A 21,159-nucleotide genomic window follows, 5' to 3' on the forward strand; every position below is an offset into this window, starting at 1 on the left:
GTATTTAACATTACATATATATATATATACTCTTTAGTCTTTATGTAGTCGACTTAGGTGGAGTTGGTGCACTTCGTGGCCGTCTTGGTGCCCTCGGAGACGGCGTGTTTGGCTAGCTCGCCCGGTAGCATGAGTCAGACTGCTCTGGATCTCCCAGGCCAAGATGGTATGCCACTTGTAGTGGATGAGGTGCGATGCCTCAGAGGCGATGCGCTCGAAGATGTTGATCACGAAAGAGTTCATGACGCTTATGGCCTTGGACAAGATGGACCTAGGTCAGCACCCGGTACACCTATGTGGAGTAGCTCTGCTTGCGGGCTTTTCTCCGCTTCTTGGACGGCTTCTTAGTGACCTTGGTCAGCAACTGCTTTGACGCCTTACGAGACACGCCGCTCTTCGCGCCAAGCTCAGGCATTTCAACTCCACTTCATCCAACTCGAGCAGAAAACCGACAACAAAATATATATCTCTTAAAACTATCTTTGTTTTCCTAATTCATAGTCTAATTTGCAAGTTCATATGGAACATGTATCACAGCTTGCTGAGACCAATTTTAGAAACTGAATTTAATTCAAGTATGACCACAATAATATTAATATCATACTTCCCACACCAATATCACCTGTAACATAATCAACCTTCAGTGGCTTACCAATAAGTGAGCCCAAAATAACCAAATTTAATTTCTTCCCTCCAAAAGCAGGGTTGTTAAGCTTATTGTAGGTCACCTTTATAATTAGAGCCAGCTCCTAAAAGTTGCAAGGCACTGTTCTGAATTTGCAGCATGCCGGCAGCTGCAGAGTGCACTGCGCAACTGTCCCTGACATCTTTCCAGTTGGTGGCAGGTGGTTGGTTTTGAATTTGGTATGCAAATTGGGTGTTGTGCTTCAGTTATACAGGTTTTGGTGAGACCACCAATACTGTGTGTGGTTTTGGTCTCATTTAAGGAAGGATGCAACTGCATTGAGGAAGTTTAAAAGAGGTTTACTAGATTGCTACCTGGAATGAATGGGTTGCCTTATAAGGAAAGGTGGGACAGGCTGGACTTGTTTCCACTGGAATTTAGAAGAATGAGGTGTGACTTGTTTGAAGTATCCTGAATGGTCTCTACAAGGTAGACATAGAAAGGATGAAAAGGACGGAGATTGTCATCGACTTCAGGAAGCGTAAAGGAGAACATGTCCCTGCCTACATTAATAGGGACGAAGTAGAAAGGATCGAAAGCTTCAAGTTTTTAGGGGTCCAGATCACCAACAACCTGTCGTGGTCTCCCCATGCCGACACTATAGCTAAGAAAGCCCATCAATGCCTCTACTTTCTCAGGAGACTCGGGAAATTTGGTCTGTCAGCTACGACTCTCACCAACTTTTACAGATGCACCATAGAAAGCATTCTTTCTGGATGTATCACATATGGTATGGTTCCTGCTCTGCGCAAGACTGCAAGTACAAAAGGTCATAAATGTACCCAATCCATCATGCAAATCAGCCTCCCATCCATTGACTCTGCCTACACTTCCCACCGCCTCAAAACAGCCAGCATAGTCAAGGACCCCACACACTCCAGACATTCTCTCTTCCACTTTCTTCCTTCAAGAAAAAGATACAAAAGTTTGAGGTCACCTTCTAATCAACTCAAGAACAGCTTCTTCCCTGCTGCTGTCAGTCTTTTGAATGGACTTATCTTGCATTAAGTTGATCTTTCTCAACAGCCTATGACTGTAACACTCTCTTGTTTCCTTCTCTATGAACGGTATGTTTTGTCTGTAGAGCACGCAAGAAACAATACTTTTCACTGTATGTTAATACATGTGACAATAATAAATCAAATCAAATCTCTTGTACGCGAGTCCAGAACTGTGATGCCCTTACAGAACAGAGATGAAGAGAATTTATTTTCTCTGAGGATTGTGCGACTTTGGAACACTGCCTCAGAAGACAGTGGAGGTGGGGTTATTGAATATTTTACGGCCAAGGTAGACAAGATTCTTGTTAGGCAAGAAAATCAACAGTGTGAGGTAGATGGAAATGTAGAACTCTAAATACAAACAGAACAGCTGCGATCTTATTGAATGGCAGAGCAAGTGAGAGATTGAATGGTCTACTTACTTCTACTCCTACTCCTATACTGTATGTTCATCTAAGTGTTAAAATTTCCAATGCACTCTTAATTTGAGGTTTTCCAGCACTAATATGCACTATTCTGTTGTTTATACAACATAATTTGCATTATCAGAAACAATCCATGTTGCATCTTCCATGCAAGCTTGTAGTTCTAATTACATCTACCCATTTCCAACAAGCTAATTTCATAGCCCCATACCTCAAATATGTAGCATTTGCCACGTTAAAAATGCTCAACTAATATACCTGCCCCAATCCCGGTTCTTTCAATTATCTGAAACCTGTGTCCTCTGGTTAACTAGCCTCCTATCAATGAAACTCTTCATCACAATAACCACCTTTATTAGATCTCCACTTAACCACCAATACTTAAAAAATCTCACCTTCTAGTCTCTTCACTCAGCTCCTAGTACATCAAAAAACCTCCTCTAAACATTCTTCAAAAATCTTGGCTGAAGGATGGTACTTAAAATTGAACACAATACTCCATCTTGAGGCCCAAGCAAATTTATAAAGCTTTAGTATAATTTCCTCACTGAATGTTTCTATTTATAAAGCAAATAAGTGTTAGCAATGTGTCCTGCCACCTACAAGGATTTGCATGTGATAACCCCAATTGTATGTATTCCTGCAGCTGTTTTTTTGTCTACATATTTTCCTTGCTGTATGCTCAGCCAATTCAAAATGAGCACCGCCTTTAAAAGAAGGTTAAGCACTCTTTAAAAAAAAGAATAAAAAGTGACTCTTTATTCTACAAAAGTTGGCAAGGAAATAGCCAAGGAGACAAAAAGGTCTGTGCATAAGTTCCTGAAAATGACATTCAGACTATTTCAATCATTTATGAACTAAGACAACACAGTAAGTATTGTCCATTACTTCCTTCTTTCCTTACAGAAATTTCTCAATTAGGTCTGTTCAAAAAGGACAAATTTGATCAAAATTACTGGATGCCACATTAGCTGAATCCAACGCATTCCTTTACACATTTCAGTCTTAGTGCATGGTTCATGTACTAATGTTGCTGGAAGTCAATTCAATGATACTCAGGAGATTAAGTGAAGGGACTTGTAAAAGGAAGACTTGTCCTGATGCGGCAGAGAGATGAAATCTTGATGAAAAGCCTGGATATATTTGAAACTTTATCTACAAGGTTACATTGCAGCTGAGTGTGCCATGACGCAGGCTTTTTGATTGTGTTAATGTGATAATGGGGAAAGTACCTTTCCATAGTTTATCTTAGCTTGCGTGTTACAGTAAAAGTCTTAAAACATGGCATCTTCTAGTGCAATTTTGTCGTTCACTGGGAAATTCATTTCTCTTTTTAAAAGTTATCAGCCTCTTCAGGGATCATAACAAGTTGCACAAAAAGTCAGCGTTTAAATTGGTATGTTAATGTGGCTTCAAATACATGGTGGATCTGTGGAGAAAACCAGTTGAAGATTCAGGTGATAACCTCGATTTGTTTTTTGATACAGGTTTGAGATTGTCAATTTCCAGAATAACCAGTTCCATAAAGAACATACACCCTGCTTAATGAAAAAAAACTTGCTCAACAAACACACATACTGTAGACTGGGATAGTTGCAGTATTTGAAACTGATTATGAAACAATTGTTATTACTGACAGGTCTCCTAGTTACAGTGTTAAGTTAAACTGAATTCCAATATAGGGCAACCACCTCTACTTGCTGTCCTGCACTTTAGGCATTAGTTCAATATTCACAATTCAGATAGAGTGTAGTGAATTCTCAAAATTACACCTTTTGCTTCCAATCAATTCTAAAAACAAAATCAAATAGAAAGTATATATTTTTATTCACAGTAACTTCCCCTCCCGTTTCAGAAGCACAAAAAAGGTAAATTGGTGCAGAACATAAAACATACACACGCACAACACAGGTGACTGCGTTGTGTTTGCACATTCTCCCCTTGTCTGCGTGGATTTCCACTGGGTACTCCAGTTTACTCCCACACTCCAAAGATGTGCAGGTTAGGTCAATTGGCCATGCTAAATTGCCCCTTAATGTCCCAAGCTGTGTAGGTTAGGGGGATTAGCAGGGTAAATAGTTGGGGTTAGAAGGATAGGGCCTAGGTGGCATTGTTGTTGGTGCAGACTCGATGAGCTGAATGGCTCCTTCTGCACTGTAGGGATCCTAAGCAATGTTTAATTGCTGTTGCTGATGAACTAATTTAACTAACAGCAGCTCATAAATTCAAAACTCTGCTATTACAAGTTGTGCATAACCACATTCAAACTTTTGCTTCTCTGTTCAGAGATCACTTCCCCATCACACACCCACAACCAGTCACAACTTTGACAAGCTGAAAGATCTTTGTTAGATAGCCTCCCAGAGGAAATTAAATTCAGCATTTTGCAGTAGCATCACATTTCACACTTTTTGAAATGTGCAAATATGTGACACACTCTCAAGTAAAACAGTTTTCCATTGCATATTTTCATTGGTTTACCTTTTATGCCATGGATTTGACAGGAGAGAAAATAGATTTTTAAATACAGAATAAAGGCACAAGGAGATGGGAATGGAATACAAGCCAATCATCCAACCAAAGACTTCGTGAAATGTGGCAAATTTAAACTCAAGGTCAATAGTTCCAGAAAATGGAACGGAAACAAACTAAAGCTACATTTACTGACTGCTCCTCAATGACCTAATTTATTGCAATTGTTGACACAGCTCTAACAAACGTACAGAGACAAGCAGACCTGGGTGTGCACTGTATGGATTTTTGAAGATGGCAGGAAACATTGAGCTCACAGTGAGCGAAGCACATGGGATCTTGGGCTTCATACATAGAGGAATCGAGTACAATTGGAAGTCTAATTTGGAAGTCACACCAAACCTTTCCTTTAGCTCTGATTAAGCCGCAACTACAATATTATGTCCAGTTCTGATCACCACAGGTTTTAGGATGGATGCGAGAGTCCTTGACAGAGTGCATAGGAGATTTATCAGTATGGTTCCAGGGATGGGGAATAGTAACTACAAGATTAGGCTGGAGAAGCTTGGGTTGTTCTCTTTGGATAAGATACTCAAAGGAAAACTGTTCCCATTAGCTGATGATAAAAGTCTAGGCCTAGGGGATACAGATTTTGGGCAACAGATGCTGGCAAGTAGTAATAACCTGGAACTTGCTGCCCATGAGGGTGGAGGAAGCAGAGATAGTCAGTCACTTCAAAAAGAAATTGGATGGGTACTTGAAGAAAATAACCTTGCAGTGCTATGGGAAAGAAGCAGAGGGGTTTGGGGCTGATTGGATTGCTCCACAAGAGAGCTGGCAAACACTTGAGAGGCCAATGGCCGCCTTCTGTACTGTAAATGAGGGCATGTGAACTAGAAATATGCAAATCAGATCAAATGTATTTCCCACAGGAAGGGGAAGAATATATAGGATTGAACAGGGGAGGCTACTGGGACAATTTTGGATTCCTCTAGTAATCAACAGACATATGCAAAGTGAGCCCCCTTCTACGTTGTAACTCTTATGACTCTTACAGGCAACACAGAGAAGGAAGTTTGAATTTATCAGCTCGTGCTGGTTTTGAAAATTCCAGACATGAAGAAAGCCAATATCTGACCCACTGGAACATCCAGTCCTCTCTCTGGTAATAACATGAATCACTAGGACAAAAGTTCAATGATCCACACAGATTACTATATTTAACCAATATGTAAAAGCTGCCATGTTTAATGCATCAAGTGGAGAAATTAACTGATGGGAATTCATGTTGCTGCAATATAGTTGACCAAGCTTTTTCCTATAACCTTTGATCAGCCAGTCAGAAAGCAGAATTGTGGCAATGGGGCCCAGCCTTCCAACCAGAAAATGGTATGGTTGTGAGAGAGAAAGAGGGTGATTAAAAAAATGCATCTAAATTGTGCCATCAATACGAGACTTCCAAAATTGAAATTCAAAATCAAATTCAAAAACACCAAATACTAATTCTAAACTGAACTTTTTGTGGTCGACTCCGACTCTTGAAGAAATTGCTTCTAAAGCCACATAATGTACGCGGGCAAAGTCAAAAAGTCTTTAGAATTTGAAATTCCTTCAGAATGCTTTCCAACACACACATTCTTTACAATCAATTCAAGTGTCCTCTTAACAGTAATGAAAATTCTTCTGTAATCATTTTAAACAAAGATGCTTTCAAATTATCAAAAAATATCAGTTATCCTGTCTCATGTTAGCCTTTCCATCATATACTTCCTAGTACAATCTAAAGAATCTTGCAAACGCAAGAGTCTGCAATAAATAGTGAAGAAGAATGCGATTTTGTAGCAAGCAGCATTTCAAATACAATACCAGATGAGCAATATTATTGCAGAATCAAGTAGCACTGAGGCACAGGATGTAGGTGTGGAAGTATAATTCTTCAATCCTAATTTTAGTTTCTAATTATGAGGAACTGCTGAACAGAGGTCAAATGCTTCCCATAATGAGAATTCTTTTAAAAATTATCAAAACATTCTGGCCATCTGTTTTGCTACCAAATCAATGAAAGCATTGAGCATTCCTCCCAACCAATGGTGGATGATTCATGCTTAGGAAGAGTGTTTGTCAAACATGTAAAATTAAAACAACACTATAAGTAGAGGTAAAATGATATATTCTTGTATTTCCAAGATACAAAAGACGCTACTTGCCTTCTTTCAAGGTCCATTTAATTGAGCCCGTTTGCTTGCTGACAGCATGTAAGCTTCCATCCAGTGTTGATATAAAGAGTAGTGTTTCGGGCAGCACCGTGCTTGAACTTCCACAGCACTGTTGGAGACAAATATTGACATATAAACTTCATCCAAGAAAGATAGTTCATTCTTCACCATTAATATCAGTCTGAAACTTTAGAAAAGATTACTCCATATTCAATTTCTTTGCCAGAAAGGTCAGATTTCAACCACCAAAGAAACAGGGCAATATACTTCCCCCCTTCTGCCTGCCTCCTCATGGAATAGCATGAATATCCAGCACTCAAAACGTAACACAAGATGAACAATATTATTGCAGAATCAAGAAGTAGCACTGAAGCACAGGACGTAGGTGTGGAAGCATAATTCTTCAATCCTAATTTTAGTTTCCATTTACGAGGAAGCGTTGGGTAGAGGCCAAATGCTTCCCATTAATTAGAATTTTTTTTAAAAAATCACTAATAAATTCTGATGTGGAGATGCCGGCTTTGGACTGATGTGGGCACAGTAAGAATTCTCACAACACCAGGTTAAATTCTGAGCTTTATTTGATATCACAAGCTTTCAGAGTGCTGCTCCTTCATCAGGTGAGTGATAAATTCTGATCATCCATTTTGCCACTGAATTAATGAAAGTGTGCGAGCATTCCCCCCACCCAACCACTGGTCTCCTATCTGGAAATTATATGCTCCAACAAAATAGCTGCTATCTACTTTAGCATTTTAAAAGCTGCTTGAAGAGGGGGCAACTGTTTCAAAGATATCTGTTTCCATAAATGGAGTAAAATCACATAAGATATAATTTTTGCATACAATGCAATATTATAAAAGCTAAACTTCAGTTCAAGCTGGGTATGTGGCTTGTGCGCATATTACTTTTCCTTAGAAAAGAGCTCAATTTTGGGATGTGCTCCATGGTCACAGGAAATGTTTAGACCCGTCATTACAAAACTTCATAGTTCACCCAGGCAGCACTGGCAGTAATCTGGGAGAAGGTCACAAATCCATCTAATAAATTTTGAAACATTAGATGTGATGTGGAGGAACGACAAAGCTAAGAAAGACGAATTCTCTTGAACGGAGTTTATTTGTGCTCCTTTGGTTCCCATTCACAAACTGGGTTACCCAAATACAGAGGTTTAAGATTAGCCGATCACTTAACACTACTTTAGTTCATCAGATTTTCCCTTGGGAGTAACAGGCTGTAATAAAGTTAAATACATAACAGTGATCCTCTGAGCTCAATTTAAGGGTCTGTTCAATGAAAACTAATCATAGAACCACACTTACTTCATAGTGAATTACACTTCATGCATAATACGAAACTCTTCCAATCAAAGCAAACAATCATGCAAAGTTCTCTCTGGTCTACTAGCACAGGATAAATCCTAATGGTTCTGGAGGGCACAACTCTTCATCCAATACTTGAACACTTTTATATCAGGATATGAGCTTCATTAGCAGATCACAGTCCTTTGGTACTGATTGCATTTCCCCAGCCGACATTTGCACTCCCTGCAATGCTAAACACAGACATCAGAAACTAAGAGCAGCTGGAAAGGTTTGCTACCACTTGACAAAGGATACACGTCAGGAAAATCACTCATCTCAATGTATCCATCTCGCACAAAGGTATTACATCTAAGGAAGTTTCTTCAACCACCATCCACCCTCCATCTCCCCAACATGATGCTGGAAAGACTTCCCACATGCCCAGTTTGAAATGAATAGGTTATTAAACATAACTATATTTTTACTCCAAACCGAGTTACATAATGAGATTTTATACAAATAGACAAAAGTAGATTGATCCTACCTACAATCTTTGTCTTTCTTTACAAGTAATTTGGCTTTGGGGCTTTGACCAAACTTCTCGTGAAGTTTCCTTTGGAATTTATTCTGCTGGTAAGATCATTAGCTTCCCCAGACAAAGCAATGCAAAAGGCAATAAAGAGCTCAACATTCAATGAATGGCTATAAGTTAGAGCGCATCCAATTTCAACATATGAAACTAACTTTTTGGTAACACCTAAAAACAACTGCAGCCAAGAAACTTGATTGCCAAACCAGCTGGTTGAACGTGGGATGTTGCTACCACCATCCTCTAAACTGCCTTTCCATACTCAATAACAGAATACTGTGTCCCTGTCTGGTCAAGTCCCGCACATGCGCGCGCACACATACACACACAGTTGGTAACCAGTTGAATACTACCATGCATATCATTATTGGAACATTATGCTCACCATCATTCCCTTGGCTTCTAGTCCTAGCAAACATCCCTCCCCCAAATATCCACCCACAAAAATGATAGAAAAGGTTTGCTATGCCCCCACCTGCCACTTAATGCTGATCTACTCAACTCACCCTGGTACAACTCCGATCAAGACGACCAATCTGGAAAAACTCTCCCACACAGGACTTCAATGCAAATTCCACCTGGACAAATGAATGGGAATCACTGGACATGACAAATATCTGATCTCAAACTCAACACAACAGCAGCCTGGTTTCAACCTTCCAGGAAAGAGTAGTCCATCCTAAACAGGTTCAGGATTAGCTACAACCCCTGCTTGGCCAACCTCCACAGGGAAGGCATTAATGCCAGCACCCCTTTGTGCCTGCAGGAGAGAGAAAATTGTGCACCACCTCACAGAAGAATGTCCCATTATAGAGACTCAGAGAAAGTACATCCTACTCAACACAGCAAGACCAACCAGAAGAAACTGTTTGGCTTAAGAGACTTTGCAAGCCAGCTGAGAAATATTTTTAAAAGATTTGTAAACAGAACAGAACAAAGTACTGCAGATGCTGGAAATCCAAAATAAAAACAGATAGTGCCAGAAACACTCAGATCAGGCTCATTTATCCTGGTCAACATTTATCCCCCAACCAACATCACTAAGAAATTACACATTGCTGTTTTTGGGAACTTGCTGTGCACAAATTGGCCATCACTTCTCCTACAACCCTCACTATACTTCAGAAGTACTTGTCTGCTTTAGGACATCTTGTGGTTATGAAGGGCGATTCATGCACAAATATATAATTACAACTCTTTCTTCCTTTCCTTCTTAAAAGCAAAAAATTAATTTGTTATATTAATGTCTGTGAAATGAGTCAATAGCTGCCCGGTGAAGGTGGTTGTCCCAGAAAAGCAAACACAAGTCATGTTCCCACTCCATATCCAGCGCAGACTTCAGGAAACAGCAGTAACCATAATCTCTCTCCACTGGTACACTCAAGTAACCTTGTAGGAAAAACATAAGGAGGCTAATCCACTGAACAAGGAAGTCAGTTAACCCAGAAAGAAAATGTCATATGTACATGTATACTTCACTCCTTCAGTATTTCTAAGACTAAACCAATTAAAGGATCTTTTAAATCCAACACATCCAGTTGGATATTTTATCCAAGCAACCTAAAATTCAGAGGAGACAAATTTTTAAAACATTGATGATCCCCATAACTGTGAATCATCAGCAATGGCTCAGTGAAATGTGCAGTAGGATCTCAAGATAAGCAATCATTCAGTAGCTGCTCCCTTTCTCACTTATTTCAAAGAGGAAGTCTTCACAATCCCTTTTGGTGTTCATGTTTGGTGCAGTATTAGCACATTGAACCAAGCCATTCACCTCCTTCTCTCACTGCTCATTACATTTTATTACTTAAAACAAGCTACACCATGGGCAGCACAGTAACATAGTGGCTAGCACTGCTGCCATTGAGTCTGCACCGACCACAATCCCACCCTGAACCTATTCCATTACTCCACATATTTACCCTAATCCCCCTAACACTAGGGTTAATTTGGCATGGCCAATCCAATTAACTCTCATGTCTTTGGACTGTGGGTGGAAACCGGGGCACCTGGAAGAAACCCATGCAGACATGGAAAGAATGTGCAAGCTCCACACAGACAGTGACCCGAGGCCAGAACTGAATACAAGTCCCTGGCGCTGAGGCAGCAGTGCTAACCACTATGCACCATGCCGCCCACAGTAGGTGCAGAAGAATCTAATAAAAAAAATTACTGAATGTTATGAATTGAAAGGTATCAAACAGGCAAAAAGGATTTTAAGCTCCAGTTTTCTACAGGGTACTAATAGTGACTAGGTTGTACAAGTATAATTTTTTTGCTTTGTTTGCAATGTGTTGTGCCACCAACAGTTAACTGGACCGTTTGTGCTGCAGAAATAAGAAGCTGAATGCTAAATGAACCAGTAGCTTAAACAGCTAAAATAATCCAAGTGTAAAAATGGGTCAATTAATTCATGAAAGGAGGCCTCCCTTTTTGTACAAAATAAAATGAATTGAAAACTCTGCTGCCTGCATTCTAGCATGGAACAAGTCCTGTTTGCTCATCATCCCTGTGCTTGACAACCTGCATTGCCTTCTGCTTGACCAATACCTCTGTATTAAATGTCTCATTTTATGTTCAAAGCCCTGAATGACTTTACCCCTTCCCATCCATGCAATCTCCTCCAACAACTTTTCTGTTCTTTCACTCCGTCTCTTACGCATCCCAGACTCTCTTCACTCCATCACTGACATCCACGCTTGCAGTCTAAATTCTAGAATTTACTTCCTAAACCTCTCCACTTCTCTCGCATTTAAAGACCCTCCTCAAAACCTCCCTCTCGTTCACCAAACTTTTAGCAACACGTACAGAAGTGGCCCAGTACAGCAGAAAGGAATGAAGATATAGTCACATGATACATGGGCTTCAGTACAAAGATTGCATCAAACCATAAGATCAACATTTTTATAAAAAGATTGAATTAACCATGTAACATGCAGATTCTCAATCAGGGAATTGAAACCACATTATAAAATAATCCAACTTACCTTCTCAAGTCAACAGTTTTCAGTTGCATGTATGATTTTGCAGAATTTATACATATAATTTATAACATTGTATTTGTCAATGTTCTCTAAGTAGCAAGGTTAAGGTGTCTTTAGATAGAATCTAGTGTTACGTTTCGGGCTGCCTGTGCTGATTATATGACAGGACCGGGGTATTGTATGTATGTTACATAATTCATTCCTATACGTAGTGATTTATGCCCTGGTATTCAGCTGTAGTCAATTACTCAAACAGTCCCAATTTCAATTCCCCCTGCAGGATGTCACTGCACATTCCGAGCAGAATGACAGGTTCTGAAAGGGCCAAAGATGAAAAACTTCAACACAAAATTCAACCCAGTGCACAAAGATAATAAACAAGCAATGCTAGGAAACATTCTGATATCTGCTGTTCTCTGTATAACTGGACTTCATTTTGCAGAGAATAAATAAGGAATACGTTGAAAGAACTGAGTTCTGATGAAAAACCACAAGAGCAATGCTGCACAAACTTTACACAGACACTAAAATCCAAAACCAAACAACTGACCATGATGACTGAGCTCTTCCTGTTTTGGGTTACCATCTAACATTGCCCCCATTACAATTGAGATTTTTTTAATTTTTGGTATTTTTCAAAACATGAAAGTAGTGTTTCGCATGTAAATAAAACAGTACTTATGCAAATTAAAAAGTCTCAAAATCAGGTGAAAAGTTGATTTCTATTATAATTTTTTTTTCACACCCACAATCCAAATCCATTAAATTTGTTGCACTGTGCTCTAAGTACAACACAGAATCAAAAGTACACAGGTATGTCTGCACATATTAAAAACAGTGACTCTAGAGGATTGCTATAAATATTGCAAGTTCAATATTTTAACCTCTTCTAATTGACAGATCAATGGCAGCAGAATCACTAATAGAAATTCTGTCTGCAGCTATTACAGGAATTCTGCCCCTAGAAAAGTCACATAATTGCCTTCCAGTATTAAGTTCATTTTTCACGAGACTCTTCCGTCCTTGATACAAAGGCAAACACCAACTGTTGTCCAATTCGAAAGTTCTTTATTCTTCTTACATATGCAAGTTGGCAAGCATTTGCTACCCAACTTCCACTCGGTGCTGGGAGTCAGTTAGCAAAGGCGCGCTCAATAATGGGACAGCCCCCCTTTATGTAGTTTTACAATCCTCATGGTCATATGCGGTCTCTTGCAATATAGCTGATCACAAGACACCCTTTGTTCTAGTCAGGTTAACCATATCTAAGGTCGTAATATGGTTATGTTGAAAGAAAGAGAACTGTTAATGGGCAAGTTCATTAATCACAGATGTCTTAAGCTTGTCATTTACCCGAACAGCTGGTTTTTGCATAAGCTCTTAGTTGCATGAGATATTAACCCCTTAATATCTCACCAGGAATCTCAATTTTTGCACACAGAATGAATGCTTGCCAAGAAAAAGATGACTCTTCCTCCATTCTGTTGTCAGGGCAGGCAATCCAGCTGCCCCAAGCGCACTCGCAATGCCCAGATTATGGTGCAAAGTGTGTTTACTGGCTATAAACGAGGCCTTCAAAACCAAAGAGAGCACACTGCTCTCCTCATGACTGAGGGTGTTTAATGCCACAATGAAACAGAATTTTACCTGGGCAAGAGATGAGTTTACGTCTACAAAGCAAAGAGCAATACTGTCACTCCTGGAGATAAACCAAAAGACTCGTGTCATTTGGATAAAGTGACCTGTGCTCATGGAAACAGTGGCATGGTGCATGCCAAGTTCAGCAGTAACCTGTCTGCTAAGGTTATTGGGCACAGGATTCGTGTGTTGTATACATCAAGGATTTAAAGCACAGATATACATAAATTGATAATAAATAGTAAAATGATCTAAAAAAAGAAAGTGATGTTATAACGTAATGTAGAGAAACTGTTGAAAACGAAGGAGAGGAACTATTTGTTTGAAATTTCTGAAGGTACCTTGCTGAAGAAATAATTAGCAACATATGGATTTAGAAGCTTACAGCATCACTTTCATTACATGCACACACAAGAACTAAACACAGAACTTGTTAAGAAGAGAACTGTCCACCACTACACTGATCCATATTTGTTTACTGTGTTGTGGAACTTGGCATCAATTTAACCATAATCAAGTTAAAGATTAGCTAGCTTATTTGGATCCTAAAGTCTCAGCTCATTGCACAATATATTTATTTGAAGAGAAAGGAAGCCATCAACAGTAAAGTAAACAAAAGATTCCTATATCGCTAGTCTTTCCTCATTCTGCCTGCACCATTGAGAAGAAGGTCAAACTGTGCAGTTTCAGTGGGTATAAAATCTACCCAGGTCACAGGAAGCGCTCTGCCAGAATTGGTGAGAAGGTTTTCCAGTTTCTGAATTCAAAATGCGAGTCAGCCTTCCTCTCCAAGAGAAACCCTCGACAAATCAACTGGACTGTCTTGTACAGGCACATGCACGAGAAAGGGCAGTCTGAAGAGATTCAGAAAAAGCGCTCCCGTCGCGCAGTGAAGTTCCAACGAGCTATTATTGGTGCCTCCCTTGCTGAGATTATAACTAAGAGGAATCAAAAACCTGAGCTGTGCAAGGCTCAACGTGAACAAGCAATCAGGGCTGCCAAGGAGGCTAAGGCCGAAGCTGAAACAAAGGAAGTCAGTGCAGCTACAGCTAAGGCTACTCAGAAAGCAGCACTCAAACAGAAGTTTGCCAAGCCAATGAAGTCTCAGGCTCCTCGTGTTGGTGGAAAACGCTAAACATTGTTAACTGTTGATACAAAATAAAAATCACTGAATTTTTTTTAAACAAATGTCTTTTTGTATATCACTGTTATTGCATTTTGTCATTCAGAAAATCAAACACTAAGCAAAAAGCTACAGAAGAATTAGAATCAGCTGTGTACCTGGGCAGATAAAAACTATCACTCAGATAAAAAGTAAAGCGCTATGTATCTTGCGTATAATGGTCAGGCTTCCCTAAGAGTACTGTGCAGAGTTCTGGCTTCCTAAGTGTAAAAAGACACAGAGGCATTGGAAAAAGTGCAAAAGGAGTTACAAGGAAAAATATCATTTAATTTAGCAACAATTAAAATTAAAAACAGATATTACGAAGAACTTCTTCACTCAATAGTAAGCTTTTGGTATAGTGCAGTAAGCAGGTATTCACACAATTATTAGGAAAATTAAAATGAAATTGGTGCTGAAATGCCACAAGTGATCTGCTCCTCTCAGCAAATGTTAGTTGACCATTGTTCTGTGCTCACAGGGAAGAGATTTCTGTGCTATTTCCGTTTTGTAACCTGGTCAGAGGCACCAAGCACAATAAATAAAACTACTCTCAAAATAACAGAAACATAGAAGATAGGAGCAGGAGGAGGCCATTTGGTCCTTTGAGCTTACCCCGTTATTTATTACAATCATGACTGATCGTCCCACTCAATAGCCTAATCCTGGTTTTTCCCCATAAGAACATAAGAAATAGGAGCAGGAGTAGGCCATCTAGCCCTTCGAGCCTGCCCCGCCATTCAATAAGATCATGGCTGATCTGTCGTGGCTCAGTTCCACATTCCCACCCTCTCCCCATAACCCTTAATCCCCTTGCTTATCAAAAACCCATCAACCCGCGTCTTAAAAGTATTTAGCGAGGCAGCCTCCACCACCTCAACGGGCAGAGAATTCCAGAGATTCACCACCCTTTGAGTGAAGAAGTTCCTCCTCAACTCCGTTCTAAACCGCCCCCCCCCCCCCCTTTATCTTGAGGCTGTGCCCCCTAGTCCTACTGTCCTTTCTGAGCGGGAAGAGTCTCTCCACCTCTATCCTATCCATCCCATTCATCATCTTATACGTCTCAATGAGATCTCCCCTCATTCTTCTAACTCCAACGAGTACAAGCCTAGTTTATTCAGCCTCTCCTCATAGCTCAACCCCCTCAACTCCGGTATCAGCCTAGTATAACCTCTGATCCCATCTGCACCAAGTGCTATATCCAGCCACCTCTTGAATACATTCTATGTTTTGGCATCAACTACTTCCTACAATAATGAATTCCACAGGCTCTTCTCTGTCCTAAATGGTCTACCCTGAATCATCAGACTGTGACCCCTGGTTCTGGACTTCCCCACATTGGGAATATCCTCCCTGCATCTACCCTGTCTAGTCCTTAGAATTTTCTAAGTCTCTATGAGATCCCCCCTCATTCGTTTGAACTCCAGCAAAAACAATCTTAACCTAATCAATCTTTCCTCAGACATCAGTCCCGCCATCCCCGGAATCAGCCTGGTAAACCTTTGCTGCATCTTCTCAAGAGCAAGGACATCCTTCCTCAGAAAAGGAGACCAAAACTGCACACAATACTCTGTGACCTCACCAAGGCCTTGTATAATTGCAACAACAGCTCCTGTACTCAAAACCTCTTGCAATGAAGGCTAACATACCATTTGCTTTCTTTACCACCTGCTGCACCTGCATGCTTACCTTCAGTGACTGGTGCACAAAGACACCCAGGTCCCGCTGCACATGCCCCTCTCCCACTTCACAGCCATTCAGGTAATAATCTGCCTTCTTGCTTTAGCTTCCAAAGTGAATAACTTCACATCTATCCAAATTATGCTGCATCTGCCACTGATTTGCCTACTCACCCAACCTGTCCAGGTCTTTCTGATGGATCACAGGTGTCACAAATGCTTTAGAAGTTATCTCCCCAACATCACCCAATGAACAATACATGTATATTCTTACCCATGAAGTGAGAAATTCAATTTAAAGTAAGTTAGCAGCAAATCTTTTTTGCTAGTTAGTTTATTTCACTCTATTGTTTTGGAAGTTATCTATCTATCCATGTAACTGAAGTCCATCTTCTCTGTCCTATCATTCTCATGAATCTTTTCTGCATGCACTCTCATGCCTCTGCATCTTCCTAAAGTGTCATACCCTGAATTGTTCCAATTGAGACTTAACCAGTGCTTTATAAAAGTTAAAAGTCAAAATTCTACAAATGCTGGAATCCGAAACAAAAACAGAAAATGCTGGAGAAACTCAATAGGTCTGACAGCATCTGTACAGAGGGCACAGAGCCAACATTTTGAGTCAGGATGACCCTTCATCAGAGCTCAAATGCTCAGCTCTGATGAAGGATCATCCTGAGTCAAAACACTGACTCTATTCTTCCTTTATAAAACTTCATCAGAACATCCTTCTTTTTGTACTCTATGCTTCTACTTATAAAGAGCGATCTGCATTGCTATTATGCAAAAAAAAAAGTATAATTTGAAACAAAAAACAAGTTTCAGTTTTATACAGCTCCTTTCAGATCAGGATGGTAGTGGCACAGTGGTTAGCACTGCTGCCTCACAGCTCCAGGAACCCAGATTTGATTCCCTACACGTTCTCCCCGAATTTACTTGGGTTTCCTCCAAGTGTTCCAGTTTCTTCCCACATGTGCTGGTTCGGGGCATTGGCCATGTTAAATTCTCCCTCAGTGTACCCGAACAGGCGTTGGAGTGTGGTGACTAGGGGATTTTCACAGTAACTTCATTGCAGCGTTAATGCAAGCCTACTTGTGACATGAAGAAATAAATAAAGATTGATAAGATGAAGCAAGATAACTTAAGATAATTCATTTCATATACAGTCAGTTTTGGTTTGTAGGCAAATGCAGCAAGCAGTTTGCATGCAAGGTTCCACCAATAGTATGCCTGCTTGCAGTAAATTATCGCAATGCTTGGAGTTGATGCCATGCCAGTGCCAGACAATGTTTAACAGAGTTGACCACCAAGGCTCAAACCACTATCTCAAGACAAGAAAGCTGCCAATAACAATGATGTTTGGATGTGATACTGATGGCAAGGAGCGGCACACATTCCACTGATTCATAAATTTTTAGTGGAAGCGGCTCCACCAACCTAACCTTTGCCCACAGAAACAAATTTTTATCAGATAAACCAAACTGCTTTCTCTCGCCATTCTCAATTGCAAAGCGATTATTAATCTGGTTGCAGCTACTTTTCCTGGTACTCTTTAGGCCCAGCCCTAGTGTCTAGTCACTACGTTCTCCCTGAACTACCTCTAGATCTGATGAGTAGGAGCAGACGATTTGCCACTGACTTCCCACATCCCCACACTCATCTGCTTTCTGCCATTTCGTGGCTTGAATTGTTTTCTGTTCCTATTTACTAAAAGGCCACTTTGTTGAACTTGTGTCCTATTGATGGGATCCACAAGTTTGACATCACAGTCTAGAAAAAACAAATTATATTTTAACCAAAAGTAAAAAGTACTCTTTATTCATTCCAGAATGTGTTTATCACTGACACAGTCAACAGTTAATGCCATCCCCCATGGTCCTCAAGAAAGACTCGTTAACGTAGCGTATTCACAATCACCAGGTGTCTCAAATCATTTCACAGCCAGTGGAGTACTTTTGAAGTGTAGTCACTGCTCTAACACAGGAAACATAGCAACCAATTTGTGCACAGGAAATTCTCACAATCAATGTGATAATAACCAGGTTGTTTAATTGTGTAGTTAATTAACAGATAAACATTGGCCAGGACAATCAAAGAATCCCTGCAGTGCACAAGTCCATTCAGTCCATCAAGTCTGCAACAACCCTCTGATGGAGCATCCCACCCAGGCCCTAGCCCCATAGTTCTACATATTTATCCTGCTAATTTTTTAAAATTCATTTGTGGGACATAGGTGTCGCTGATTGGTCAACATTTATTGCCCATCCCTAGTTGCCCAAGGGCAGTTGAGAAGTGCTGGATTGCTGTGGCTCTGGAGTCACATGTAGGCCAGACCAAGCAAGGACGGCAGATTTCCTTCTCTAAAGGACATTGGTGAACCAGATGGATTTTTCCGAAAGTCGACAATGGTTTCGTGGTCATCAATAGATTATTAATTTCAGATTTTATTTTTACTTAATTCAAATTCCATCACTTGCCATGGCGGGATTTGAACCCAATTCTGCTAACCTATACAGCTAAGGACACTGACGGCAATTTAGCATGACCAAATCAACCAACCCTTTGGAATGTGGGGGGAAACCGGAATTCCCTGTGGAAATCCACGCAGACTCCTCTGCTTTTCTTCAAATTAATGCCACGGAATCTTTTTAAGCCCGAGCAGATGGATGGGCTTTGGTTTAATACCTCGTCCAAAAATACACACTAGGTTAACAGCCTTGGTTTCTATGCTCAGGACTTGGGATGAGACTTGAATCCAAAGCAATTCAGAGACAAGAATGCTGCCAATTGAGCCATTCCAAAGAGCAGATAATGGTGAGCCAACTTCTTGAACCACTGCAGTCCATGTGAAGAAACTTGAGTGTTGTTAGGTAGCAAGCTCCACAGTGACACAGTGATGATAAAGGCAGAGTGATATATTTCCAAGTCAAGACAATGCTGAACTTGGAGGGGAATTTGCAGGTGGTGGTGTTCCCTTGCACCTTTTGTGCTTGTCCTTCTTGGCGGTAAAGCTTATGTGATTGGTAGGCCCTATAAAAGAAGCCTTAAGTTGCTGCAGTATATCTGCGATCCATACACACTGTAGTATGTCAATGGCAGAGGCAGCCAATATTTAATGTGGTCTGCCAATAGTTTAGCAATTTTGACTTACTATACAAGAATTGCAGATATGCAGACCAGTCACTATTTGAGAGCTTCAATGAAGAATCGCATCCAATCTGCCTGAACAGCATTTGTTTTGGCCCTTTTGTCCAAGATGGTATTGAGCTTCTTGAATGATGTTGAAGCTGCACTCATCCAGGCAAGTGGATAATATTCCATCACACTCTTCATTAATGTCTTGTAGATCATCAAAAGGCTTCAAGGAATCAGAATTAATTGCAATAGAATACCCAACTTCTGACCTGCTTTTGTAGCTGCAATATTTAAGTTTCTGGTTAATGGTAACCCCAGGATATTTATGGTGGGAGATTCGGTGATGGTAATTCCACTAAAGGAGCAGTGATTAGTTTCTCTCTTAATGGTAATGGTCATTGTCCGGCACTTGCAAGGAGTGAATATTACTTACCACTTATCAGCCCAAACCTGATTGTTGCCCAGTTCTCACTGCATGCATGAACAGACTGTTCTTTTATGAGATGTCATAAATGGAATTAAAGACTACAATCACCTCCAAACATTCCCTCTTTTGACCTTATCATGGAGGACGGTAATTGAAGATGAAGATGGTTGGGCCCTGATGGCCTCTCCAACAACCATTATCATAGTTCATGGCAAGTATAGCTCCAACTAGTTGAGTGCTTTCCCCAAATCCCATGTATTTATCTGATGTTAATAGCCTTTTCAAAGCATAATAAGAATATCAATACAGGAGGAGGAAATTTGGAGGCATAATGCTCTTCCAACACTAGCTGCATGTTACAGTGTCCCTTTTGCAATAGTAATTACATGCTAAAGCTATCCATATTCCATGTTAGTTCCATATGGAAGCTGTGCCATGACATATTGAATCTTTGTACCTGTACTATTGTTGATTCAGTGTGGAAACTTTCTATTCTATTATATTTGTCTGTTCTTTTTTGTTGTCACTTGTATACAAATGCACCATGGAAAGCATTCTTTCTGATTGTATCACACTTGGTATAGCTCCCACTCTGTACAACAGCACAAGAAACTTCAAAGGGTTGTGAATGAAGCCCAGTCCATCACTCAAACCAGCCTCCCATCCATTGATGACACTGTCGATACTTCCCACTGCCTAGGGAAAGCAGCCAGCATAATCAAGGACCCTAGACACGCTCTCTTCCACCTTCTTCCATCAGGAAAAAGCTGCAAAATTCTGGGATCCCATACCAATCAATTCAAAACAGCTTCTTCCCTGCTGCCATCAGACTTTTGAATGGACCTACATTATACTAAGCTGATCTTTCTCTAGCTATGACTGTAACATTACATTCTCCACTCTCTCCTTTCCTTCTCTATGCTTTGTCTGTATCGTGCGCAAGAAACAATACTTTTCACAGTATACTAATACTTGATAACAATAAATCAAGTCCAATAGTTTAGCAAATTATTATACAAGAATTGCAGATATGCAGGCCAGAGCTTCAATAAAGGATTGCAGCAGAGCTTCAATAAAGGATCTCATCCAATTTTCCTGAACAACATTTGTTATTCTTTTCAACTCATGTGAATAAAATGAAGGGCAATTTTTATGAATGTAATTTACAGGTTATGTGAAAGTAGAGAACAGTCGTGTCAACATGTATATGTGACAAGAATTGTAATACAAGGCCATGCACAAAGACATATGTAGAACACTATGGTACAGCACAGTTACTTCAGCAAAAGAATCCCTCATCATGCACCACCCCATCTATAGCACTGGAAGCACAATACATAATATGTCACTAACTTTGACAAACAGTGGTTATTAAGTGTTTTGCTTAACTTTATTTAAAGGGTGAGCAGTGAAAAAACACAGTTATTAGCCCCACTGCAGGA

General features: G+C 40.2%; 1 protein-coding gene and 2 pseudogenes across 1 annotated transcript in view; 2 read left to right on the plus strand and 1 right to left on the minus strand.

Annotated features, from left to right (window-relative positions):
* Positions 1-21,159, minus strand: part of ern1 (endoplasmic reticulum to nucleus signaling 1) — a 94,091-nt gene that overhangs the window by 53,936 nt on the left and 18,996 nt on the right. The window contains exon 2 of the mRNA XM_080209343.1: positions 6,791-6,908. Within this exon, the coding sequence (XP_080065469.1) occupies positions 6,791-6,908 (118 nt within the window). The remainder of the gene's footprint in view (positions 1-6,790; positions 6,909-21,159) is intronic.
* On the plus strand, positions 13,202-13,524 carry LOC145356442 (large ribosomal subunit protein eL33 pseudogene; annotated as a pseudogene).
* Positions 13,682-14,449, plus strand: LOC145356541 (large ribosomal subunit protein eL24 pseudogene; annotated as a pseudogene).

Source organism: Carcharhinus amblyrhynchos, chromosome 21, assembly GCF_965287045.1.
Source record: "Carcharhinus amblyrhynchos chromosome 21, sCarAmb.v2.hapA, whole genome shotgun sequence".
Classification (NCBI taxonomy): domain Eukaryota; kingdom Metazoa; phylum Chordata; class Chondrichthyes; order Carcharhiniformes; family Carcharhinidae; genus Carcharhinus; species Carcharhinus amblyrhynchos.